The 25,847-nt window shown below is 35.6% G+C and overlaps 2 protein-coding genes and 1 non-coding gene across 4 annotated transcripts; 2 read left to right on the top strand and 1 right to left on the bottom strand.

Annotated features, from left to right (window-relative positions):
* Window positions 1–221: 221 nt before the first annotated feature.
* Window positions 222–3,667, bottom strand: LOC114307588 (uncharacterized). 2 transcript variants are annotated; one of them, XR_014339732.1, is made up of 5 exons: window positions 3,347–3,662; window positions 2,551–2,653; window positions 1,557–1,634; window positions 1,098–1,184; window positions 222–863 (listed from the first exon to the last, which is right to left on the bottom strand). It is a non-coding gene; the product is annotated as an uncharacterized LOC114307588 (transcript). The 2 variants fall into 2 exon arrangements; XR_003645175.2 differs by lacking the exon at window positions 2,551–2,653 and having other exon boundaries at window positions 3,347–3,667.
* Window positions 3,668–9,791: 6,124 nt separating this feature from the next.
* Window positions 9,792–12,971, top strand: LOC114307596 (protein FAR1-RELATED SEQUENCE 5-like). The gene is made up of 7 exons (XM_082889045.1): window positions 9,792–10,010; window positions 10,226–11,047; window positions 11,144–11,290; window positions 12,024–12,104; window positions 12,365–12,491; window positions 12,766–12,783; window positions 12,943–12,971. Exons 1-7 carry the CDS (start codon window positions 9,792–9,794, stop codon window positions 12,969–12,971), a joined length of 1,443 nt encoding a protein of 480 aa, XP_082745171.1.
* A 1,985-nt stretch (window positions 12,972–14,956) lies between these two features.
* On the top strand, window positions 14,957–20,375 carry LOC145799455 (serine/threonine-protein phosphatase 7 long form homolog). Its single transcript, XM_082889044.1, has 6 exons — window positions 14,957–14,965; window positions 18,434–18,523; window positions 18,617–18,671; window positions 18,786–19,132; window positions 19,635–20,036; window positions 20,130–20,375. Exons 1-6 carry the CDS (start codon window positions 14,957–14,959, stop codon window positions 20,373–20,375), a joined length of 1,149 nt encoding a protein of 382 aa, XP_082745170.1.
* Window positions 20,376–25,847: the final 5,472 nt, after the last annotated feature.

Genomic DNA, 25,847 nt, shown 5'->3' with positions numbered 1-25,847 from the left:
TTCTTAGTCGCTTAAAGTCTGCTTTTATTTTAGCTACTAAATATTTAGTAGCCAAAAGTTTTTCTCCATTTTATTTTTGTTTTTATTTTTAGTTACCAAATATTTAGTAGCCAAAACTTTTTTTCCATTTTATAAATAAAATTATCTATATACTGATAAAATTAGCAACCATTCCACAACACACACACACATTTCACTTTCAACCATAAAAAAAAAAATCATATTTAACATCAAATTAATATTTCCAAAAAAAATTCTATACAAATCAAGTATAATTCAATCTCAAAAATATAATTCCATACATAACAGAGGATTAAACAAAATTAATATCTAATTGTTAATTTGGCAAGAAACCAACTAACAAAAACACCAAAAACATAAAAAGCAAAATAAAATAAAATAAAATAAAAGCTAGTGATGAAGCCAGCTGCAGTCCAACCCTCAAAGCAATTATTGAAGCAAAGCCAAAAGCTGCATATTCACTGCAGTCCAACCGTTGCAGTGCAATGACTGTCTTGGAACCAATGCAGTCGAGTCACCAGAGTCGATCCTCACCCTTTAGATTTCGATAAACTACGGCCCAAGAAAGCCTTGTCTACATATTCACACCAGAGGAATGCAAAAATCATAACTGCATACATGTCACCAAGTTGCCAAAATCTTTCCAATTGTTTTTTCCATTAGGACCCTTTATTAAGCATCAAACAATGGGAACAACAACAAAAACAACAACAATGCATTTTATTTTTCTCTAAACATTCATCGGTTATGGAAGCAATCACCATCCAAAATCTCTTCACGGCTGGCTTCACTGTCTATTCTCTAAACTCAAGGTGACTCTATACTTCTAACAAACTTCTTAGCTTGTTATTAGAAAAAAGAACAAAAAAGAAAAAAATTAGCAACCTAACAAAGGAAATCAAGCTTCATTTTCTTGACACTGCCAAAAGTGACCACATTAAAGATAAGCCTACTATTGAACGGTTTCTTAGAAAGTGGCTAGGAGAGAGTGTATATCTCAGAAAAAAGGAATTACAAACCAAAAAGAAATGAAGCAAAACCACAAAACTATCATCGCTCGAGTTTGTAGCTTTTACCTGCTCCAAGGTCAGAAACATGATCACATTCCAAGATCCTAACCGTCCAAAATTTGGGATAAAGCCCTTATAGAAAGCAAAAGGCCCCTGCGTAACATAGCAAGTAATATTGAGACAGTTGAAATACAATATATTGCATTTTCAAGATAGGTTCCAATAAAATGCTAGACTAAAACAACTCTATCTTAACTAAGAGACAAACAAGAGCATAGACATTACCTTACAGTAAAATATTTTTCTCTTTATTTAATTACAGTTGGTCGTAAATAGGGGAGGAAAGTAACTATATATATATATGACAATCCATTTTATTCTCTCTTTGAGTATATTAGGTATTTGTAGAAAGGCACAAAAGCTTTCAAAAGAAAACATCTTGTCAAATCATCATGTTCTTTCATAAATATTGAAGAAAAATGATGAACAATGTATCAAAACAGGGTAGAAAGATGATGAACTTACATCGTTCTTCAAAGTCTTGATGAAACAATCAAGAGTACTTTTATATGCAGAAGAATCCCCCATCATTCTTGACTTAACCTGCAGCATTTAATTATGTAGATTTGCATTGTTAAGCCACATGCAGATCATACCCAGTCTCAATCCAAGTATACTTTCAAGGAAGTAAAATTTGAGTAAACCACCATTCCACTGGTCTATAATTAAAAGCATTGATCAATAGGATATAGATGCCAATGAGAATTTATGATATTTTGGCAAAACAACCTACAAGGTTACAATATATGGAATTGACATATGTTTCTCCATGATTACAAGACCAATGCTTCTGAATAAATATTTCCTTTTATTTCAACTTCATTTAAATGAGACAAATCAGATCATGATTACAAAAAGAGAAAAAAAGAAAAAAGAAAAAAAAAATCATATTAACAACTTCTTACCATCTAACTTGCAAATTATCAACTCTTCACACTTAAGATTGTTAAGAAACAAAATAAAAATCTATCTACTTATCTCAACAGCTAGGAAGAGTGATATGATCATTGTAAATGGAAATGGGCATATGCAAAGGGGTAAAAAAGTGAACAGATAACTACCAAATCCAATGTCTTTGAAAGAGTGTTGCAGCAGAAATTGACAGAGCAAAGTATAGCAGGGGGGGAAAATGAACTTGTTTAATTCAATTGAGCATATAGCTCTTGATAGAGTGGAGTAGCAGAAAAGGATTTATGTTACCGACTTCATTTGATTGGGAAACAAGGCTTAGTTTCGTTTGGTTTGCTTTATCTCAACTATATATACCAAGAGGTATTTCGAAGTTCAGACCATGTTTTGGTTTGAAATCTTCCACTATCAAGATACAAGCACAATATATATAAACAGTTGACAGTCTAAAAATAATAATAATTTGAATACAATTTTGTAAAGCATCATATGTAGATAATGAACAACAAAAACAGAGGCTACACTTCACAATCTAGAGAACTTGCCCTACCTATGTGTTACACCCTATGTAACAAATGTAATACCGTTGTAGCAATGCGCCAATACCAACAGTGGCATAGAGTGGTGGTCGGTCTGAATAAAATCACCAGAGACTAAAAACCAAACGAAAATGAGCAGTTCAATTCGTCAAATCAACAATTAGTTCAACTACAAAATCTTGCTCATAATATTCTGAAACCACCAAAAAAAATAGAACAAACTTGCTAATTGTGTGGACAAAAAGCCTAATCCCATAAGTAGAATAAAATTGCATCATCAGAAATCAGAACCACATTTTCTTCTTTAAATTGTAATATGCATCAAAGGCTTGACCTGCTAGTGCAGACTACACAGCCTTATCATATCCCCATGCTAACGTAGCAGTCAATAATTCACATCAAAGTTTTGAAATCCACCCCTTCTTTTTCTTTTCTCTCCCTTTCTTTCATTTCCCTCCAAAAAGAGGAAAATCAAAACAAAATTTGGGTGGGGAGTGAGTAAAAAAATATTATTTAATTATCTAGAGAAAAGACAAAAACCAAACTTCAACTTAAGTGAACATTATAACAGTAAGGTTGGGATTGATTATCTATAGAGAATTATGGTTTTTCCAGCATTGTCAGGACCAAGAAAGAGTTTGTTACCAAAAAGCGAAGAGAGTAATCGAGTAAACACAATCCCCATTCTCAATCTCCCTTAGATGGAGAATCAAAAGGACCAATCAGATCTTTAAGATCCCCACAAAAAACCTCTGAATATTTTGAGAGAGAGAGAGAGAGAGAGAGAGAGAGAGAAAGAAAGCATACGTGAGACAGAGCATCAATAGAGCAGAGTTCATCTCAACGATGAAGCTTCTGGATCTCACGGCGGTGGATCTGTGAAGATCGGCAGAGGAGGAAGAGGCGGCAGCGTGAAAAGATCGGCGGTACTCACGATGACGATGGCGATGGCGATGGCGGAGGAGGAGGAGGTGCTCCGGTTTCCATCGAAGGCGAAGAAGAGCGGCAGTGAGAGAGGGAGGGGAGAGGAGTAGCGGAGACGGGGAGGGAGGGGGAGAGGGAGAGGGAGAGGGACGCTGAAAATAGAGAGAGAGAGAGAGAGAGAGAGAGAGAGAGGCGCAGATTATTTAGGGTTTGGTTTGGTACAAAATATATATATATATATATCATTTTATACAATTGACGACTAAAATACTTAATGGTCGCCAATTATATATATTACACCATTAGCGACTAAATATTTTAGTCGCCAATTACTTTTATAAATCCCTCAAATTTAAATTAGAAATGTCTCCCTCCAATTTTTTATTTTTTGGTGACTTAACTAAGTTTTGGTCGCTGAAAATATGTTTTGGCGACTAAACTTTTGGTCACCAAAGATAGTTTTTTTTTTTTTAATTTTACATTTGGTGACTAAATATTTTAGTAGCCAATACCTAATATACGGCGACTAAACTAATTTTTGGTTGCTGAAAACATGTTTTGGTGACTAACCTTTTGGTCGCCAAAAGATAAAAAATAAATTTATAATTTTACATTCGGCGACTAAATATTTTAGTAGCCAAAACTCAATATATAGCGACGAATTTTTTTTTTGTCGCCAATTCGAGTATTTTTAGCAACTAAATTATTTTTTAGTCGCCAATAATCAATATATCCCGGCTAAAAAAATTTAGTAGCTAAATTTTATGCTTTTGGCGACTAAATTTGTTTTAGTCGCCAATTTTAGTCGTCAAATATGTATTTTGTTGTAGTGCCATCTACTAGAACCTACATGTAAATCCTCCAAAATCATTTAGTATACGCAATTTCTCAGTACCCTCTATTAAAATATTTAGGGTTATAATTACTCTAAATGCACCTTATATTTTTTTTTCATAAATTACTTTTAAGATAGAATCATAATTTGTGGTACACCCAAATAATAATAAAAAAATCAATTAAAAAAATAATTCCTCCATCTGTTCCTCTCTCCTTGATAGTACTCTTTTGAAATCAACGAATGTTCAATGCAATAGATTGTTTCAAACTTTAATTGACAATCCACGATTTTGTTTTTTTTTCTTTTTTGATAATCTGGTGTCTGGGCTAGCTTACGTGTGCCTCAATTAATCCCGGGACCCTAAAGTTAATGATCGGGGAAACCTCTAATAGCTTGAAGGTTTGAAATGTTTGACCTTCGTGAAATTCAAACTTACGACCTCTTAGATGGTAAAATTTTGGTTGCCTTCTCCTCCCACTAAGCTAAACCCCTTAGCTTGCCTTTCTCTCCATGATTTTCAGACGTGCAAAATCGAAACGACTGGGTATTCAAATTTAACGCATCCAATACAGTCGATGCCACTTTGAGAACACGAAAAGACCCATCAACCATAATGCATATACGTAACAAATTTCCATTGATGACTTCTTTGAATCTAACATTTTTTTAAGATGTTTCACACACCAGAGGAGAACATGTTTGATGGGTGGCGTTACGGACAAGCATTTTTTCAGTCAAGATTGAGTAGTTGTTGGGAAATTTTGGCTGTGAATTTTTTTTTTTTACTTGATAGTATTCAAAGTTGAATTAGTTTCAAGTTAGTTTCTTGCCCATAAAAAAGGATAAAAAAATTACTGTCTTGTTTAATTTCCCACAGGAAGACACTGAGATAGTGCATGCACTGGGTAAATGCTTATCAGTTCTCGATTTCATGGTCCAGAGTCCTCGTAGTACGAGTTTTTCAAATTTATCTCTATTAGTTTTGTTAATCTCATTGGCTCTTGTTATTTGATGATTTGATGATATTTGTTTGTGAGTTGTGTGATAGGAGGGAGACTTGGAGAAGTTAATCTGAATGGGGTCATGTTCTACAACAATATTAAAGATAATCTCTTACTCAAAGGTACAATCTCCTCTCTTGAGGGCCAACATCAAGAGATATGAATAAGACGTATAAGTGATTAGGATTAAGGTATATTAAAGATTTTGAAAAGTGGTTACAATCGCCATAACGGTTGTAGTGGTACGGTAGCGGTTGTAGGGTGTAATGGCTGTAGTGTAATAGTTGTGGTAACCGTAACTGTGATTTTTTTCCGGCACAATTTGAAGAAAACTTACTGATACGCATATATATATATATATATATATTTCATAATTACATTTATTGGGGTTTAAAATAAATTTTGATCAATACTTGTTAATTTTAAAATATGATCCAATATATTTCATATTTTAAAATCATTATAAAATAAGCTTTTTACATTTTATTTCAATAGTTAATGATTTTAAGAATAATTGATTTTAAATATCTACAAATTTTTTTTTATCAATACCTGAACTAACTGAATAAAAAATATTCACAATTCTTAAATGAATGGATTATAAAATAAAATGTGTCATAAATTAAAAAACTTATAAAAAAAAATTCATATGAGATCTTTTCTTTGGGCTTGGATCACTTGTATTTGTTTCTTTTTTGTAAGTTTTTTTATTTTATTTTATTTATTTATTTTTTATTTTTTTGGGAAAAAAGAAGCTATTTAAAATATTGTAAAATGGTGTAACGATATCTAACGGACTGTTGTGGTCGTTATATAACACCGAAATAGCCATTACACATGTGAATTTCCGTCACACCGCTATAACGGCCGTAACTGGTAGCGTAACCACCATAACCGTTACGTAACGGCGTTATGTAATGGTTGTGGCCACTTTTTAAAACTTTGAAAGAAAAAAAATTATTTTAAAAGTTAATGTATATTGTCCTTATTAATATATTTATATTAGAATATAATAGAATTTAAAATTTCAAAATTTTAATTTCACATACTAAATTACTATTTTGATGTAAATAGAATCACCCCCTAAGAAAATGATTTTGGAAAAACTGTGCACACTCTGACATTTAATCCGATAACCAAAAATCTTTAAAAAATAACATGAATAAGAAATCAAATAACCAACGCACAATCTAAAAAAAGAGGGTGGTTTCATCACTTCAATTCCAAAGAAAATGAGAGATCTGATGGTCAATGTGAGAGGAGAGGGTGTGTTTTTTTAATTTATTATATGAAACAGAAGAGAAATTTTATTTCCACACACATGATTGGCTCAGAGTACACACTTAATGAAATATTAATTTAATGATAATTATATTGTATGTAAAAATGATTATAATAGACATTCAGCAACACTTATAATATAAAAAAATTCTTTATACATATTTTTAAGAACAAAAAAAATCTCAATATACACCTTTGGTCTCCCCCGTCATTGCGTCTCTCTCTTTCTCTTAATTGGTCACTGGAAGGCTGAAGCTTCACAGTCAGAGGAAGAAGATAAATTCGAACTGCAGAAAATCGTTAGTCGTATCTATCTCCTCTCTCTGTGTATATATATTTATATATACAATCATATATTTTTTTCTCTGATTTTACTTTTCTTTGATTTTTGTGTTTTCTCAGATTTTTAACTTCGGCTAGTTTTTCAATTGCACCTCCTCAATCATCAATGTCAGGTTTTCCAAAGTTCAAATTTTTCATAGCTAATTATAATAGTTGTAATAATATATATACATATAAATGTAATAATAAAATAGAAAGATTTCTTACCTTCAACAAGGGTTTTTAATGGTTATTTAATGGAGGTCTTCAAGGTCTTCAATGGAGGTGAGGAAAGTTCACAGACTTTTTTTCTTTTTTCTTTTTTTTTTTTTAAACGAAACTGATTTTGATCTTCACTTTTGTGGGTGGAACTAGAAATCTGAAGTAGGGTCAATAAAAGTGTGTGTACCATGGTTATAAATGAAGGATGTAATTGTAATTTTAAGAGTGTGAATTGAGAAAATTAATTAATAATCAAATTAATGTGTGTGTATTAAGAAAAGATGTGCCTTGAGTTAATTAGGTACGTGGAAATAGAATTTCCCGAAATATAGTACTAAACTTGGACTTGACTTGCACGGATTGCTTGAAACTTTTGCCCAAGCCCAAGCCCAAGCCCAAGCCCAACCCAACCCAATTTACATTCAAGAAATTAATTTTAACTTAGGCCTCGTTTGAGAATAGACTTTTTTAATAACTTTTTGACTTTTTGGCTAAAATATGATATAAAAAAAAATTAGTATGTTTGGGATGACTTTTTGATTTTTTATGAAAAGATGTGCAAAAAGTAGAGAAAAAAGAGAATCTTTGACTTTTTGGCTTAGGTTGTTGGCTTTTTGATTTTTTTAGGCCTCATTTAGCAAGTGGTAATTTTAGCTAAAAAATTAAAAAGTTACTAAAAAAATCAAAAACCAACAATCTATACCAAAAAGTCAAAGATGCTCTTTTTTCTCTACTTTTTGCATATCTTTTCGTAAAAAATCAAAAAGACATCCCAAAAATACTAGTTTTTTTTTACATCATATTTTAATCAAAAAGCCAAAAAGTTATTAAAAAAAGCCTATTTTCGAACGAGGCCGTAGTGACTTTTTTACTTTTAACTTAAAAAGTGATATTACCAAACGAAGCCTTAGACTCAAACTTGTGATGCAACATATACAATCAAAATATTAAAATTTAAAGGGTTGGGGATTAAATTGTTCTGATTAAGCCTGTCAAAATTGTTTCCCTTCTATTGTAAAAGAGCTATGTCTACAATTTTTTATTTTATATCTCAAAATATTAAGAGAGATTGTAACACTCGTGATGGCGTGATAAATTATAGGTCTTAGACCTTTTTTTTCTTTTTTTTTTTTAAAATGTAATATAGATCTTAGACTTTGAAATCTGATAAAGTAGTGGAATTTTATATTTGTATAAAATTTTTTAGATAATGTGACACCCACTGTAAATCTTAAAAATTGTTTAATCAGAAAGTGTAATTGAATCTAATCTGAGAGAGGTTTTTTTGATGGTTTTGGGTTATTACTACACATTATTTACTTTGTGATACTTATCCTATTATCCCTCAAAGCCAACATAAAAATAGTGGATCTTATTATTTCAATTAAAAAAATAAATAAATTAAGTCACCATATAAATTTACGACTCCACTATGTAGCTCAAAAACGAGCCCCCCAAATCGCCCGAAATTGAAAAAGGTGATTTTTGAATGTTTGGCCCAGTTGCAACATTGGTCAATTGACACCACGCGCGAGAAATAAAAGAAAAGAGAGAAGATGAGAGAGAGAGAGAGAGAGAGAGGAACCAGTCGAAGAAGAATAGGTGAGAGCGATCACCGTTGAGATCGACTGGTGCTAACACTACCGACCTAGGTGACTACCGACGACCAGCGAAAAACTCTGCCGAGCGTCAATGTGTTGTTCGCCATTCGAAAATCTCTGCCCACTATCAGTGCTCTTTGTCGACTAGCGAAATACCACTTCGACGTCAATCTGGATTACTCACTGTACTCATCGTCCATCTGTCAATCTCTAAATCTTGCCGTCCGTCAATCTCGGAATCTCGCCGTCCGTCTTGAATCTGCTGGGGCGTTTTTTTGTTTTTTTTCTTCATATAAATTTTTATTTTTTTTGTTAAGCTTGAATGTGGGGATTAGAAGAATGGTTCTCTATGTTTGGGTCTATATGGATAGATGATTTCAATTAAAAAAATCTGTTTTGGGTCTATATTTGTTCTTGTTGATTTTCTATGTTTTGACAAGGGATTAGAAGACCATATTAAGGAATGCAGACCATATTTGTTGTATAGCTTGGCTCACTTATCTTGAATGGAATTTCCAAATTTTTCATCAGTTAGTTGCATGTTTTCTAGACTTCTAAGCACAGCACTTTGCAATAGCAAAGTAAAACTGCTATGTGTGTGATGTATAGCTATATAATTCTTCTGCTATGTGTGATGTATATGTGTGTTTTGGGATGTGTCCATAGCTGAATCTGTGTGTATACAAATTGTGATTTGAATCTGTCTATAGCTGAATCTGTTTTGGCATGTGTGATGTATACAAAGTTGCAGTTGCCTTATTCTTCTATAGTTGAATCTGTGATGTGCCTAAATCTGTAGTGGTTATATTTGTGATGTACTCACTGAATCTGTGATGTCTCTAAGTGGTGTTTAACATCCACTTTAACCTTATTTATGTGAATCTGTGATGTCTGAATCTGAATTTAAGTGGTGTTTAACATCACTGAATCTGAATTTGTGAATCTGTGATGTCTCTAAACTTATTTATGATTTGTCGTGCATTTTAAAATCCACTTTCATTCTACTGATTTTATACAAATTACAGTAGAGTGTTTCACACTTTGCATTTGAGTTTGAAGGTACAATGGACATTGATTCAAACAATCCTACATTGAGTGGGAGTGAGGAAGTTGAGGAACTAGAGAACAATTCTTTATTAAATGAGAGTGGTGAAATTGAAGAACCTAAGAAGGGGATGTGTTTTACCTCAAAGCAAGAAGTGCACGAGTTTTATGCAAAATATGCTAAAAACCTTGGATTTGCTATAGCTTACAGAACACATAACATTGGAGCGGATGGAAAGGTGAAATACTTTGGAATTGAATGTACTCGGGCACATTCGAGGACAAAAAGATCAGAAGTAAACCCCTGAAACCATCTTTGTCATCAAAAATTGATTGTAAAACAAAGGTAAGAGCAACTTTACAACAGGATATAAGATAGAAGTTAACTATAGTTGTGCTTAAGCATATGCAAGTTTTAATTCCTAGTGGCTTACGACATTTTCCAATGAATAAGAGGATTCGTACTCCTGTGAAGAGAAGATTAGAAATAAACGATGAAGTAGGAATAGGGGTGTCTAGGAGTTTTCATTCTATAGTTGTTAAAGCGAGGGGATGTGAGGCATTAACATTTGATGAACGAGATTCAAGGAACCACATTGAAAATGCTAGAAGATTGAGGCTTGGGGTAGGAGATGCCAAATTAGTTGCATTTTATTTTCATAGGATGCAACAAGAAAATTCAAACTTCTATTCTGCAATTGACTTTGATGTAGATGGTCGCATACGAAACTTGTTTTGGGCGGATGCAAGGAGTAGGGCGGCTTATAAAGCATTTGGGGATGTTGTCTCATTTGACACCACCTATCTCACAAACAAGTATGATATGCTGTTTGCTCCGTTTGTAGGAGTTAATCACCATGGACAGTCAATCTTTTTTGGTTATGGGCTATTATGTAATGAGAACATGGAGACATTTGTTTGGCTATTCAAAGAATGGTTAAAGTGCATGTCAGCCACTCCTCCAAAAGCTATTATAACTGACCAGTGCAGAGCTATGCAAAATGCCATAGAATTTATCTTCCCACAGGCTCGACATCGTTGGTGTTTATGGCATATAATGAAGAAAATTCCCAAGAAATTGAGAGGATATTCCCAATATGAAGCCATCAAATTCGCCTTACAAAATGCAGTGTATGATTCATTCACAAAAGATGAATTTGATGAGGAATGGAAAACGATGATTGAAAAGTTTAGCCACCATGAGAACGAGTGGTTGGGGGTATTATATGGTGAGCGACATAGGTGGATTCCTACCTATGTGAAAGATATATTTTGGGTTGGCATGTCAACTACATAACGAAGTGAGAACATGAATGCATTTTTCGATGGCTATGTAAACTCAAAGACTACTTTAAAGCAATTTGTTGAATAGTACGACAATGCATTGAAAAGTAAGGTGGAGAAGGAGACCAAAGCAGACTTCAAATCTCGAAACAAATTATATGATTGCTTAACGGTGTATGAGTTTGAGAAGCAATTTCGTGCAGCCTACACAAATGTGAAATTTAAAGAAGTTCAAGTATAATTGAAGCGACTACTGTATTGTCATGCGACTCTTGTGAAGGAGGAGGGATCCATTTGTACTTATCATGTCAAGGAGGCTGTGCTTGTGGTTGAGAAAATGAAGAAAGTTGAATTTCTTGTTTACTTTAATTCAACTGAATTTGAAATGTAATGTGTGTGTCGGTGGTTTGAGTTTAGGGGGATCATGTGTGCCCATTCCCTTAGTGTGCTCATTGAGAGGTGCATATATGAGGTTCCAGATAAGTACATTATACCGAGATGGAGAAAAGATTTGGAAAGAGGGTACACATGTATTTTAACGACATACACGAAATATGGGGCTGTCCTCAATGCAAAGGTACATGATAACTACCACAAGACATTGGAAGAAATTATAGACATTGCTTCCAACGATGATGGTAAACACAAAGCTATTCAACTTGGGGTTAAGAGAAATCAAGGAAAGAGTCAGAAAAGATTAATCTGGTTGTGCAAGTAATGTGCCACCTTCTAGTAGAAATGTGCCACCTTCTAGTAGCACTCGCAAGGTGCTTAGTCCTTTGGTTGCTCGCTGAAGAGGCCGTCTATGTACGAAACAGAAGGTTAGCAAGGTGGACGAAATAGTGAATAGGTTGAAGGGAAAGAATAGAAAGGCACAAAAAGTCCAGGTATATTTTTTATTTTCTGCTTGTATGTAAATTTCAGAAATTTTTTTTGTCAAACTTTTTCACCAATGTGTGTTACTATAGGGTCGTAAGATGGGTCAAAGTGAACCTCGTAAGTTGAATTTTGGTTGTACGGACAACATGGAAGACAATACGTACGATCGGGTATGTGTTTCATGGTCTACTACTATTTTTTGTATGATATTTATTTCAATGTTTGAACTTATTAATGAAATTTTGTTATTATGTATCATAAGGTGCCGCAAGCTCAATCCTACTATTTTCCTCGTATGGATGAGACACAAAAGAGTATGTATGTACCGATATGTTTTGATAATATCACACCTCAATAGTTTTGCTTCTTTTGATTTAAAAATATGTTTATAAGAACAGTTTTTAATATTAGTTACTTTGGCATTGAATAGGCACAAGATAGCGCATTGCAAATGGTGGACAAAATTAGAAGTGTATCTTTGAGTGAATCAGGAATGGGGAATATAGATGGTTCAACTTTTGTGGACTTGAGTATAGATGTGGATCCAAACGCTCCATGTTTTTTATAAAAGTTTCGTACTATGGTATTTATCACTTTGGTTTGTAAATTTGGGATACTTTTGTGGACTTTTGCGTTGGATACAATTTGGTGATGTTATTTTGCTTAATTATCAGTGAAAGTTTAATTGGATAGCTTTGGTGATGTTATTTTGGTTATTTTGGACAACAGGTCATGTTTGTTAAACAGGTCATGTTGTGGTTATTTTGGACATCAGCTCATGTTTTGTAACATGTCATGTGGGTTTGAATAGGTTTTGTTTCTTACCAACAGGTTCTGTTTTGGTAACAGGTTTGTTTTGTTTCTTGCCAAGCTCATGTTTTGAAAACTTGACCTATTCTCATGTTTTGAACCTGTTGGCAAGAAATTCAGTTACAATGCATATATTGGTAACAGGTTTTGTTTTGGATACATTAGAAATTTACAATGTGGCATGTGGGTTTTGAACAGGTTCTGTAAATGATGAATTTGTGCTTTGAACATGATTTTGAACAAGTTATGTTTTGAACAGATTTTGTTTTGATGAATTTCTGCTTTGAACAAGTTCTATTTTGATTACTCAGGGAATCTGTCAAGTTATGTTGGGAATAGGTTATATTTTGAACAGGTTCTGTAAATGATGAATCAATATATGCATTGTAATTGAACAGATTCTATTTTGATGAATTTCTGCTTTGAATAGGTTCTCTGTTTTTGTAGTGTTTTGTATAAATGAGATATTCCTGAAAGTAGAATTTTGTTTTGTGGGTTACCACGTTGCTGATATGGGAAAATAAGATTGCTTAGTTGAGGGAAATCAATGTTTGGAACTGTATTATAATTTGTGCATCTTGTATAGTGTTAAATATACGAGTATGACCTTGTTTAGAGAACATTGGTTGCTGCTCTTGCGGTTTTTAGAGTTGAACTTCAAAGTAAATTATGTTGAGAGTCAATGGTTGTATATCCTAACTGTATTTCAAGTTAACTAGGCATTTTGTGGGAATTGAGTGGAAGATAGTGTTCAGTCACCGAGTTTGAATACCTTTTCATGCCACATACTAGGGCAGATTTTAGTTGATTCCACAAATCAAATCAATCTTGGTGTATGTGAAAAGCATAACCGAAGGAAGTGAGGGAGAATACTTTTCTCATCTTTTCCTAACATATTACTACTCATAAATTACTACTCACATTCTTGCCAACAGATTAGTACTCACATTCAACAACATATACTCCTAATCTACATCAACAACAATTGAAAACATAATAGGTTTTTCATTACCCACATTGAATGAAGCACAACACATACCCACAATCCATCAAGTCCATTCAATCCATAAGTACATCCATCAAATTCTCCAAAAGCTATCAACTCAGTAATTTACATTATAAAATAAAAAACAATACAAAATACAATGACATAAAGCATCACATTCAATTTCTTCTCAGCCTTCTACCATGCTCCTGAAATTCATTATCCATCTCATAAACCCTTGCGCTTAGATCATTAAATTCTTCGCTTCTTATAGATTTATGAGGTGCAACATTGGAGATCATGTCTTCGTCATTATCATTTGCGAACTTGAAGTAATTGCAGTGTTCCTTACTAATCTACAATGCATGACAATTAGTTAATCAAATCAGGCTAATAAATTTCCAAACAAATTTACAAACAAATTTCTGTACTGCTTACATATTTGAATGGACAAACAAAGAACAAACGCCCTTTATTTCCATTCTCATTGGTTCGGACAATGTACATGGCAGTTGTTCTCCCACAATCACACAATCTTTGTTTCAATCTTATGTTGCTATTGTTACTAGAGGAACAAGCCATTTTTTAATCTGCATACAAAATACAAAACAGAGACATGATACATACATAGCTATTATTGCTACTGTTGATACATACATAGCTACTGTTTTATTAATGTTATTAAAACCCTGTCCTTTTTTAATTGCTAAATATGCAGCCAGCTTCATAAGCATACCCATATCCAGATAAAGCCACTTTATATATCTTAAACTATGAGAAGGAACAATATCAAATGGTTAAAAGCATGAGCATCTAGAGGAATATCATGGTATTATAAAAAACTAACTCTTAATAAAATCAAATAAAACAGAAGCACTAACCATAATGCTTATGATCATGTATTCCTGATGTTCCGTGTCATGTTCTAACCAACATTGGTGAAGATTTAGTATACCTTATCTGACTAAATTAATGTCGGGCGAGGCTCAATAATATCACCATCACAATGACAAACATCATAAAACAGCAGAAACACCTCTTGCAATTATTCTTTGTGCATTAAAACAAATGGAGATAAGACATACACAAGACACTTCTCAATATCATCAACCTTTTCAAATAATCAAAACCAATTGTCATTTCATTCATTTGTCAACCAGGACTAGGAGTAGAATAGTGAAATACTCAGAGCAAACAGCATAACCTAGTACTCTCCAAAGAGTCAGAATGGTTGAGGTATTACTCAAAAGGGGTAAAGTCAGATAGTGTTTAAGAATGCTCAAAACTTAGAAACACAAACACAACCCAAAATATATCAGATAAATTGATAAATTGATTAGAAACACAAACACAACACACTAAACCCAAACAAAACTAACCCAACACACTGAAAATACAATCGGACATTCTTAAATCTTAGAAACACAAACACAGCCATCATCAAAAGCAGAGAGAAAGGGGGAGAGGCAAAAGCAACCTCCAATGACCCATTAGGAGAGGCTTGAACTTGATACCTTAACTGTTATGTTCAAACCTCAAATTGAGACATCAAAACCTCATCAATCCTATTAGCTCATGTCTGACTCAATCAACAGATATCCCACAATGCCCAAACAATCAACATAATGGCCAATAAAAATCAACACAACAATCAAAATTGAAGGCAAAACCCATAATGCCCAAACCCTAACAAACAATCATAACCCTAATAATCATTAATTGATAAGGTCAGAAAACATGTTCTACAAATTGAAGGCAAAACCAAAACCCTAACACAAATTACAAGAAAAACCCAAACACAGAAACACATAAACCCTAGTTTTTTTGCGATTATGGGTCTACCTTTTGTTGTGGTACCTTTTTTTTTCTGCTAGTCGACACTGCCATATGTGAGTCCACATCCGTAGCTGAAGATCTCTTCTATGCGTTCACAGAAATGTATGAGGATACAGTGTTGATGAGAGGATTTAGAAGAGATTAAGGGCTCGAATGCTTTTGGAGTGAGTAGATGATATTTTGGAGTCGAGTCTAAGGAAAGAGTGAGTAGAGAGTAGAGAGAGATGGTTTTGGAGTTTGAGGAGAGAGAATAGACTTTACTTTTTTTTTCGGGCCATTCGAGCTCAAAAATTTCGAGCTACAGATCATTTTTGATAAATTTATCCCAAGATGATAGTATAATTTTCCAACCAACTGGCACATTTAATCGGTTGTGGTTGACTTGACTAAATAAGAATACATCGGGTATTCACGTGTCAGTTTCTCTCTCAATTATAGATGTATTGATTGTACCTAGTGGTCAAAATCGAGTTTTTTTTAATATTCTAAAAAAACAAACTATTTAGCGAATTAACCCACTTTTCAAACTATTTGGCATAGTAATCCAGTTTTGAAATCGCATCTTGAACATGCACTTTCAAATTGAAATTGCATTTTGAACATGCAATTTTAACTTGAAGTTGCATGTTGAAAATGCAATTTCAAGTCTACATGGACGAATTTGAAGTATAAGTTTGAAGTCTACCTGGACAATGGCTTGTTGATGTGGCTTGAAATTGCATGTTGAAAATGTAATTTCAAGTAATGAAATTGCATGTTCAAAATGCAATTTCAACTACACATCTCACACTTCGAAGTCGCTTCAGATGATACATTCAGATGATACACCTCTGATCTTTATCACAAGAGAGAGCTACCCTTCTTCACTTTGACACCCGACTCCCTCAACTCCTCCACTTCACTCGGACGCCGTACTCTGCCTTTCCCTGGACTCCAATACCTGACTTCCAAATCTGTCTATATTTCCATCTCAGGTAATGTGGTATATATATATCTGTGTACATATATAGTTGTATATTGAGTATATATGTATCTTGTATATATATATATATATATATATTAGCCCTTATATATATATATATATGTGTGTGTGTGTATATACATTCAAATTTAGGGACTTCTTTTTTTTTTTTTTTTTTTCTTGTTTGGACGAGGATTTAGGGCTTTTGACAATCTGATAAATGTTGTGAAATGTTGGAATTTGGGCTTTGGACAATCTGATAAACAATTTGAATGTTAGATTATGGGCTTTTGATTTGGGAATTGAGTAAACTTAACCTTACCTACCACCTGCTCGATGAAATTCCTTAACCAAATTTCCAGTCCTAAACCAAGTGTTTATTGCCTTGAATTACAAATTCTGTAATGTTAAATGGGTTTTTCTTTGTTTGATTAGTTTGTTTCTTGAGAATGAGTTCTTGGGTTTTTCTGTAAAGATGATACATCAATAAAACCCTAGGTGAGCAGTGATTATAGGATCCAAATGGGCCTAGGGTGAAATGGAAGTGGAGGATTTGAGTTTGACATTTTGTGAATGGGTTTATTATGCAACAATCTGGGTCAAACCAGCTAATGATATTAATAATGATAATATATATATATATATATACATATTTTAAATCATGAAATCGCATGTTCAAAATGCAATTTCATGGTGAAATTGTATTTTGAACATGACATTTCATATTCACTTAACTTACATGAACTTGCATGTTGAAGATACGATTTCACCATGCAATCATATTTTTTGAACCTGCGATTTTTAAAAGTGAGTTAGTTTGAGAAATAGTTGGAAAAGTTGGTTATTTACGTGAATACTTTAATTTTTTGAAATATTCACATAAAAAGAAACTTGATGATTTGGACTTTTGAGATTGTGTGACATTTATTTTTTTTAGTTCGCATAAAATGGAATTTTTGGCTTTCTATAATGGAATTTACTATCTTTTCAAATAATTTCACTTTTTCGAATCGCATATTAATAATGCAAATTGAAATTGAAATTGCATCTTGAAGCTGCGATTTCAGTACAAAATTGCATTACCTCCTAAAAAAACTCCAACTATAACGGCATTTTGGTGTTATTTGGTGATGCCTTGCACACACATACACATACACCCCATTGTACTGTTCCATACATGTTTTTTTATAATTGCCTGACTCATAGATATTTCATGATATTGCTAGGAAGGTTCTTTCTATAGTAGCATCAAACATGCTTTGTAATTAGTTACACTAGTTTAACCTTCTGAGATAATGTTGTGTCTTTTGTTTCCAATCTTGCTGCCAAGGTAATAAAAATATCGTCATCCGTTACATACAGAATTCTATGTCATTGTGGAAAAAGAATTCATGAAAACAAATTTCATTGAATTGAACTGAACTTTGTATAATAGAATAGAATAGATAATAGGATACAAAATAATAAATAAATAATTAATAATCTGAATTTACAGTTTGAAACCAACAATACAATTAAATAACAAACACATGATGAAAATTGGCCTTAATAGAACATAGACAAAACAACTCATGATCAATATAACCATCAGCCGTTGCATCCACTTGCATCCCAATTGAGATAACTTGGTTGAACTTTTTTCTTTAAACTATTGTACAATGAAACTGTGCTTGTATTAAATGTGAGTACACAAAAAGTAGATTACACAGATAGTAATGTCCTATTTAAATTAGTTATCGTAGTTTTTATTAACCTATTTCACTACAGTATCTTGTTGTGACCCATTAATAAAAAGATACTATTCATTTTAATTAATTACAAGTTTATTGATTTATATTATTCACATTTATTGTATGACAAATTTGAACACAATGTTAATGCTTACATGTTCGATATATTATTTGCAGGTTATTGTAGCAATGGACCTGGGTCCAGCTGATCCTACTGTGTTGACGCTACAACAGTCTCACCGATCCTCTTTAACATGGACTGCCTCAGTACGTATATGTGACACTTCCTTTCCTTTGCTTGAAATTGTTACATTATATGTCAAGTGAAATTGTATTAATTGTTATGTGATTTTTACACAGGATGATGTTGACTCTGTTATACTTACGTGTCGACGTCGCGAGGCTACGATAGGACGTATGGGACCCCCTGATGCACACATAGTCTCATACTTGCAGAGAGCAGGATTTGTTGGACTCATCCATGTGCCGTTCATACAGTTAGATTGACATCTTATTACTGCACTAGCAGAGAGGTGGCGATCGGAGACACACACATTTCACTTAACATCTGGGGTGGCAACCATCACATTGCAAGATGTCAGTATCTTATCTGGACTATGGGTAGATGGTAACGCTGTTACAGGGAATACTGGTTATGATTGGCCTGCTGTATGCAATCGTCTTCTAGGGATAGTTCCACCTAGCAATCAGCTCAAAGGATCGAGGTTGAACATGACGTGGCTTTCCCAGACTTATGGTAACTTACCCATTGATGCTGATGATGTCATAGTTCAGCGCTATGCTAGAGCATTCATTCTCCTACTTCTGGGTGGTAGCATTTTTGCAGCCAATCTAGTAGAGTATGGTGCAATTGATGTTTCTGCCTTTACTAGAGGACTTTGATGCTGTTGGGGAATACAGTTGGGGGAGTGCAGCACTAGCTTGGTTGTATCGAGAGTTATGTTGTGCATCTTGCGAACGTAGGCATGTCATTTCTGGTTTTCTCATCCTTGTTCAAATTTGGGCGTGGTATAGATTTCCCCACATTGCTCCGCGTCGTCTTCTTAGACAACCAATAGCAGACGGTCTTCTCATCACACGGTATTAATCATTTACATGTTATTATATTTTAATTTACTATGATTATTTAGACATTATTATAGTATTGATTAATAATATACTCATTTGTTTAAAATCTTCAGTTGGCGGGATGCATTTACTGTTCAAGAGATTTCCACTCACGTCCTCCGTCAATATCGTTATTCCTTTGACAGGCAGACCTTTGCATAGGTAAGTGGTCTGTTTATGTTTTACTATAGTAAAATGAGTTACTTATATTGCTCAATTTTTTAACTTATACTTATTACTTATGTTGTAGGTGGTGTGGCAACCTTACAGTATTGAGTTGATTGAGGGGCTTCCACCATGTTGTTCGGATGGTGCAGATATATGGCAAGCAGTAGTTCCATTGATCTATTTTTTCATTGTCGAGGTGCACCATCCTGATAGAGTACAACGACAATTTAGATTTCGCCAGACTATATCCCACAATTGTGGCACTGTCATTGCTTTTCATATCCTCGATTTACGTGGAACCAAAACTAAAGATTGGATGAACCATCACAAAGAGTGGATTCAATTATGGGATCAACGCCGAACCCGCATTGCTATAGGTGAACCATGGAATGGTAATATGCATGATGATGATCCGTACATAGTATGGTATCGACGTATCACTCGTCGATATATTAGTCGTTCTGCATGTACATTTGATTTCGTGGTATGTATATATATATATATATATATATTTATTTGTCAACATTATTACTCATATATGGTTTTTCAATTTTAACATTTTCGTTATGCTTGTTAGAGTGGTCATTTGGTACAAATATGTAACGCATCTCTAGAGGGATCACATATTAGCACACTGGCCAGGCAGGCACTTGCAGCTCTTCATGATCAAGATCGTTTCGCAGGGGTACCTCCACCACAACCTGACGTTCATGTACATGCAGAGGCACAACTATCTGATGGGGTAGATAGTGAGCCACATGTTGAGAGGGACTTTACCTCCATACCAGACCTCAGATCCATGTTAAATGATTGGTGTCTGTAGACGTCCCCGAACGCCCCAAGAGGATGAGTCTCGTTCTGTTCATTTGGGCTCACTATAGTTCGGACTCTCAAATTGTCACGGTTCTAAATCTGAACCAAAGAGTCCAAATCCGGCAAATCATTTTTAAGAAAACAGATTTTTTAGAAAGAAGTGCCAAACATGGACTACTTTGCCAGATACAGAGTCGCCACTTAAATATTTTATTTTGGGGAAATTTAGGAAACCCTGACTCCTTTGTCTAAGGCCACGTGTCCATCATCACCAAAGTTGTCTCGGCTCGGGAACTTGGGTACGATTGGGGAAGGTCAGCTATGAGCACCCCCTTTCGCCCGATCTGAAGATCGGCCTCTACTAACCATGATATCTAGTTTTGAAAACTTTATGTATTCTTAAACCGGTTATTAGCCTAGAATTACTATGTGATGCGCGCAGCAAAACAAGTATAGACTAGGTCGCCTGAATTAGAACAAAACATTTCATGTTTGTTTTGAAAACTGTTTGCTACCCACAAGTAGGCTTAAAATGCAGATTTTGCCACCTTCATGTGGGCTTAGAAAACATGATTTTGCCACTGTCTAGTGGGCTTAAAACTCACAGTCGATGCATTGTCCCAATTCAAATAACCCAACCTTCACCCACAGGCATTCAGGCAGTTATATCACATAAGCATATAGCCTCATGGTAAGCATGCTAATATGGCAACACTCACACGCATGCAAGATGCTAAAGCATAAGAGCTTACCTAGTACTAAAAGCCAAAACAACTAGTTAGTAATCAAATGCATGATCCTAATTCATGTTAAGATGGCTAATGCAACACATACAGAATACAACTAGAATAGGCTCGGCTAATCTAAGAATGGCATATGATGATACCACAGCTAACACGTATTCAACTTGGAATTGAAATACAATGCAATTAGTATGATGCGCCGAGCCCGGTGCATGCAATACAGATGGATGGATGCACGCATGCAAAGCATAAGGTATGCTAATTTAAATATGCCCTAATACTAACCATTGAAAGCTAGTAAATAAAAAGGGAAGAAAGATGTGGGGTTGGAAGACATACACACACTTACGCACACTTATTACACAATTGCCCTCACTCAGAGGGTCCGAATAAATGTTAGATAACCAAATGAATGCTACTAAATTAAATATTACAGAACTTCTAATTAATTAATGAATTAAATGCAGAAGGAAGATGGCCGCGGCCCTGCCTTGGAATGCGTGGATGATGCATGCTTGATTTGCCTCGCTCAGAAACCCGATACCATGCCACTGTTGCCTCTGTTTACACTGCCCTGCTCCTCTGAAAATTATGAAAATCTTGAGGTTGCTTCTGAACTGCTCCTTGAGCATTGTGGATTGCCACCGGCCAGGGAATAAGATCATCAGCCATGAGAATATGCTCATCGGCTAAATATTGGGCCATCTGCTGGACACTGATGGTCGGTCAGCACTACAAATGGCTGGCCGGCTATTTCTTCCTACAGAATCCTGCAGTTGACAGCAGCAGAGGACAAGCAGTATATGGCATGGAATTTTCAAGCAAATGTGAGCATGGCCACACTCCCTATCATGCAATGGACTCAAGGGAGCGTGGCTCTCGACCCTCGGGCCATCAATTATGCACTTTGATGCATGATGGCCTAAGAGGCCAAGTTTGCCATTTTAATGTAAATGCATGCACAAAAGAAATGAATGCCTCATGCCCTATCATGTTGAGATCAAGGGCATTGGCGACCGAGGAGTGAGACGGGTTTCGTCACTTTAAGTACGAACACGCCTCATTCCTCAAGTTTGGTTTGACACCCCAAACCAAACAAGATGTAATGCATGTATGCCATATACAATACAAAGTGATGCAACTTAATGCAATGCAATATGAGCATGCTAGCCTAATACAATGCAATACTACCAAGACATGCAAGCTAATCTAATGTCACATTAGTATGCCAAGTATGAAACAAGGTCATGTGATGCCATTAGCTAAGCAATATGTAAAAATGCAAACAAGATATAATGCAAGCATGCAACTAATGTAATGCAACATACATCATGCCAAGTATGCAATTACGTACAACGGTGGTCTTAAGCTGAATTGGGAGGCCTCAGCCATGCCCCAAAACAGTGGCCAAAGATGGTGCAAAAGAGCACCAATTATGCATTCAAACATGCACATAACAAGGTTCATCATCTAAGCATGGAAGGGGACAACTCTAGGCATACTTGAAGGTGATATACATGGACGTTAAACACTCATGTTAAACTCTGGAAAGCATGGGAAGAATGATGCCAAAACATGCTAGGGAATGGGTACGAAATAGAAGGCATTCAAGGCCACAAAAGAGAGCATTGCCCAACACCTATCCCAAGCAAACATGGTATGGATTATGCAACCCAAAACAGAGCTACAATGCACCAAAACAAGTCCCAAAACCCACTGTTATGGCAGCTCAAATGACTCAAACACATAGGCATGCACAAAAGCCTAAACATGGAGCATGAGACCACACATATTCAAGGCATTGAAAGGAGAAAAAATGTAAGCATGTAAGCACAAAACATGGACTAAAATGACATAATAAGTGATTCCAAATCACTGAAATAGCCAAGGTAATGCATGCTAATGACTCACGCACCCGATGCCAACATGCTAGAATGCAAAGGGACTATACAAAGCATGGAAGGTATGACCAAATCAATACCTAACAGACCTCAAGCATGATGAAACATGATGAAAAGCTTCACAAAGCTAGGCAAAAACATGAGAGCATGGTAGGCTATATGCATGATGCACTTCTAGGCAAAATAAGGGAATACAAAGCAAGTATATTAAGCATGCAAGGGGACATTAATCCGACCAAAAACAGAGATATAATATGACCAAACAACACCCAAAAACCTCTGAAATGAAGCCAAAAGCAACTAAGCATACATGCTACCCTTATGAGCCAAAAATGCAAACAAAAGAGAGACAAAGGAAGAGGGGTGTCCCTCCCCTATGCAAGAATTCAAGACCCCTTCTTCACCACTGAAAATCCTCTAGATTTCAGTGGTGGGAAGGCCAATACACAAAAGGATTCAAAGCTCAACAAAGAAGGTACAAAAGGGCCAAACAAGGCCTAAGAGGGGGAGGTCGACCCCCAACACCAAAGTGATCTTAATGAAGTATCTTAAGCATGCAAATACAAGACTTTTTTCAGTTATATACAAAGCTTAAATCAGTATGCAAGATAGGTTAAAGACTAGTGCAAGATTGGGGAAAATAAAGCAAAAGTGTTACCCTTGAAGAACACTTCAAGAACAGCAAGTGCAGCCACCTTCTTCTGATCAAAACCAGCTCAAAATTTGAAGAACAAACCCTCAACACCTCCAAAGTTGAAGTATGGTGTAATACTATATGTTCTAGTGCAAAACTAAGAACAAACTACACTTTTAGGCCCTCAAACACACACAAATCAAGGGAGAGAGGGAGATATACAGAGAGAGGGTGATATATATCAGAGATATATGTAATTAGGTCTGGTTTTGCTGAATGCCTTCGAAGGAGGAGGAAGGTCTCCTTAAATAGACAAGGCAAAGTGTTAAGCTTCCAATAGAAGCTAACAAAAGGGGTCAAGGCTTCCTAAAGAAGCCAAGGCAAAGGGGCCAAGGCTTCCTTAGGAAGCTGGGACAGGTGTCCAAGCTTCTTGAGGAAGCTAAGACAAAGGTCCAAGCTTCCCCAAGAAGCTAGACCAAAAGGGTGCAAAGGGTGCAAATTCCTCCATACACGTGTATGGAGGACAGGTCCGTGCACTCCAGCTGGCACAACTGGCATGCACAATGCTTGAAAAAGGCAAAAAGGTGGTACCGGCCAGAAAAGGAGTCCATCGGCCAAATACATGGTCGGCCGACCACACAAAATGCCGATGCACCTCAGATAAGTACCGACCGACCAAACATTTGGTCGGTAGGAAAAGGGAATGGCCGGTGGATTTATGCCACGGCCGGTGGGTTTTAGAGATGGCTAACAAGCCTCTTCCCACCCTCAGAAGCACAAAACACAAGTACCTGGTGCAAAACCAAGCACAGAACAGGCAAGTTAAGAGATCCTGAGGCAAGGTGCGCGGCCGAGGCCTCCGGGAACTCAAAACGAACACGAACATGGATGATCACCGAGCGTTCAAACGGTGACGTCCAAGTCTTGAGGACGGTCAAAAATGGGAGTGTCTACAGTGTCAAACCCCTATCCGCATGGAAGATTTTGGGAATGCAATGACAAAACAACATGAAGAAGGGGTCACACATTCTGTGGAGGGTGTTTCTCATATAGCAGCAGGGGCTCTACGTTCTGGAGATGGATTGACACAATCACGCGAGAGGGTTCCAGCCCTTTATTGAGACAATCACACCTAGTGAAGAGAAGGGATCATATGCTGATGAGCAACATCTTGGGACTACACATGCATCGCACGAAGAGGTCCCAGTATCTGCCATTACACAATCTAAAGAGGGAGGTACTCAGAGCGGAGATGGGATTCCATTGTCTACCAAGGGAGTTACACATTGTGGGGAAGAAGGATCACATGTTGATGAGCGAGTACTACCTATTGTGCCTGTGGACCCTGTTCCTTATAGGAGGAAGTGAGGCAGACATCAAGCTACTGAGGAGGGTGTGACATAGGTTCCAGAATCCCCACGTTGCAGGGGAACTCACAAAATTAGACATCTTGGATGTAGCACCCATACACCTCCCCCTGCTCGGCACAAACAGTAGTGATGTATAACATATATTATTTTTGTGACAGTTATAGTTTTTAGTATTTAACGTATAATTAGTATTATAAGTATGAAAGAAAATGTTAAGTTGAATATTGACAGAAAATGTTTTTAATTTTTGCTTTGGCTTTGGCATCTTTTGTATCAGTTATGTTTAGTGTAAAGTCGTACTCTTAGCTTCATTTCATTTGGCCAATGGTTTATATATTGTTTTTGGCTACACAATTTGAACTTAGTTGCCGAAGTATTGTATTATTAATTTTTAGTGACACATAACTTTGTTTGTGGTTTGTTTCCCTTCTTTAAGTCTTGTTGTACAAGTTTGGGCAGATAAACTCTATGGGTGAAGTCTAGTATGCCAGAAGTTTGGGCAGATTGGGGGAGTTGGTGACAGTTGAACATGGGGGAGTTGTTAACTACTCAGTGCATGATGTTGTCACAAATTTGAAGCAGGTCAGAAGTTGTTTAGAAGGAAGAGGAGATTTGCCCGGGTGTGCTCTTGTTTTGAGTTGCAGAAATGCAATTTATGTTGTTGGTAGCTCACCGGTTTGGTGCTGCTGTAGTGGTGGTAGTGCTGCTGTATTGTTGCTGGTGCTATAAATGATTTGGATTGCTCCTCATTTATGATTTGAAAGTTTATATTGAAATCTTATATTTTATCCCATTATTTGTTCATGTGTTTTTGTAGCCTAAATATATTTTGGG

Source organism: Camellia sinensis, chromosome 9, assembly GCF_055761805.1.
Source record: "Camellia sinensis isolate YWXY chromosome 9, ASM5576180v1, whole genome shotgun sequence".
NCBI classification, from domain to species: domain Eukaryota; kingdom Viridiplantae; phylum Streptophyta; class Magnoliopsida; order Ericales; family Theaceae; genus Camellia; species Camellia sinensis.
Note: the sequence above shows the minus strand (reverse complement) of the source record. Positions and strands in the feature narration are given on the sequence as shown.

What these genes read in the sequence shown, in the direction of transcription:
- LOC114307596 (XM_082889045.1), top strand. Translation starts at nt 9,792, where the DNA reads ATGGACATTGATTCAAACAATCCTACATTGAGTGGGAGTGAGGAAGTT. An exon ending in ACATTGGAGCGGATGGAAAG is followed by an intron (nt 10,011 to 10,225) that starts GTGAAATACTTT and finishes CCAATGAATAAG; the next exon opens with AGGATTCGTACTCCTGTGAA. An exon ending in ATGTGAAAGATATATTTTGG is followed by an intron (nt 11,048 to 11,143) that starts GTTGGCATGTCA and finishes TTTGTTGAATAG; the next exon opens with TACGACAATGCATTGAAAAG.
- LOC145799455 (XM_082889044.1), top strand. An exon ending in TCGCGAGGCTACGATAGGAC is followed by an intron (nt 18,672 to 18,785) that starts GTATGGGACCCC and finishes CTGCACTAGCAG; the next exon opens with AGAGGTGGCGATCGGAGACA. An exon ending in CATGTACATTTGATTTCGTG is followed by an intron (nt 20,037 to 20,129) that starts GTATGTATATAT and finishes TATGCTTGTTAG; the next exon opens with AGTGGTCATTTGGTACAAAT.